Raw genomic sequence first — 978 nt, forward strand, 5'->3', positions numbered from 1 at the left:
CCTGTCCCCAGAGACTCACCTGTCCCCAGAGACTCGCCTGTCCCCAGAGACTCACCTGTCTTTAGAAGCCCTGAGGCAGCAGGTGAGTTTGAACCTGAAGTTTTGAAGGGTTTATATCCAGGAGGCTGAGAGCTAGAAGTTCAACAGAATGGAAATGATCAGAATAAATCAGGCAGGAAACGTTTAAACTGTCCGTGTCCTTTAGTACGGTGGCTGCAGAGGGACAAACGGAGCCTGTTTATCCCAGGATGAGCTTCTCCTTCTGCTCCGGTTCCACCAGCAGCTGAAGGTGCCCTCAGCCTTTCATCTGGTATGTTCTCTAGTGGTTCTTGGACCATGAATCAAGCAGCTACCAGATGTTTGGACCTTCTCAGCTTCCAGTAAATAAATGATTGAAGCTAATCTGAGGCCAGTTTGCTTCTCTTTATGCAGCTTCACCCCAACTCCTCCTCCTCCTCAGCTTCGCGGCTTCTCTCTGACCTCCTCAGGATCAGCCGTCACCACCAGCTGCAGAAGAACAGGTGAGGAACTGAAAGTGTCAGCCAATCATAGGATTCCTAACGAGTCACATGACAATTTTAGCTTTTCTCCACAGGGAGATGAATAAACCGACCAATCAGCTGTCAGCAACGCCGGAGCACGAAGGTAAGACAGTTTCTGATAATCATGTTGGTTCTGAAGACCAGCGCCACCTTCTGGCTGCTGAGTTCCAGACAGCAAAGAACAGGAGACCTGAAACAGAAAACAATGGTTCAGAACCGGGTCAGAAAGCAGGTCAGAACTGGACCCGTACCAGGTCAGAAAGCAGGTCAGAACTGGACCCGCACCGGGTCAGAATGCAGGTCAGAACTGGACCAGAACCGGGTTTGAAAGTAGGTCAGAAATGGACCCGCACCGGGTCAGAAAGCAGGTCAGAACTGGACCCGCACCGGGTCAGAATGCAGGTCAGAACTGGACCAGAACCGGGTTTGAAAGTAG

General features: G+C 50.9%; 1 protein-coding gene across 3 annotated transcripts in view; it reads left to right on the plus strand.

Moving 5' to 3' along the window:
• cped1 (cadherin-like and PC-esterase domain containing 1) overlaps window positions 1–978 on the plus strand; it is a 31512-nt gene that overhangs the window by 18026 nt on the left and 12508 nt on the right. For 2 of the 3 annotated variants that reach the window (XM_015399405.1, XM_015399406.1), the window contains exons 10-13: window positions 1–82; window positions 206–310; window positions 433–521; window positions 596–645. In XM_015399405.1, coding sequence (XP_015254891.1) covers window positions 1–82; window positions 206–310; window positions 433–521; window positions 596–645 — 326 coding nt within the window. The remainder of the gene's footprint in view (window positions 83–205; window positions 311–432; window positions 522–595; window positions 646–978) is intronic. The other variant, XM_015399407.1, reaches the window with a different exon arrangement.

The sequence above is a fragment of the Cyprinodon variegatus genome, unplaced genomic scaffold (genome assembly GCF_000732505.1).
Source record: "Cyprinodon variegatus isolate N-32 unplaced genomic scaffold, C_variegatus-1.0 Scaffold1007, whole genome shotgun sequence".
Taxonomy (NCBI): domain Eukaryota; kingdom Metazoa; phylum Chordata; class Actinopteri; order Cyprinodontiformes; family Cyprinodontidae; genus Cyprinodon; species Cyprinodon variegatus.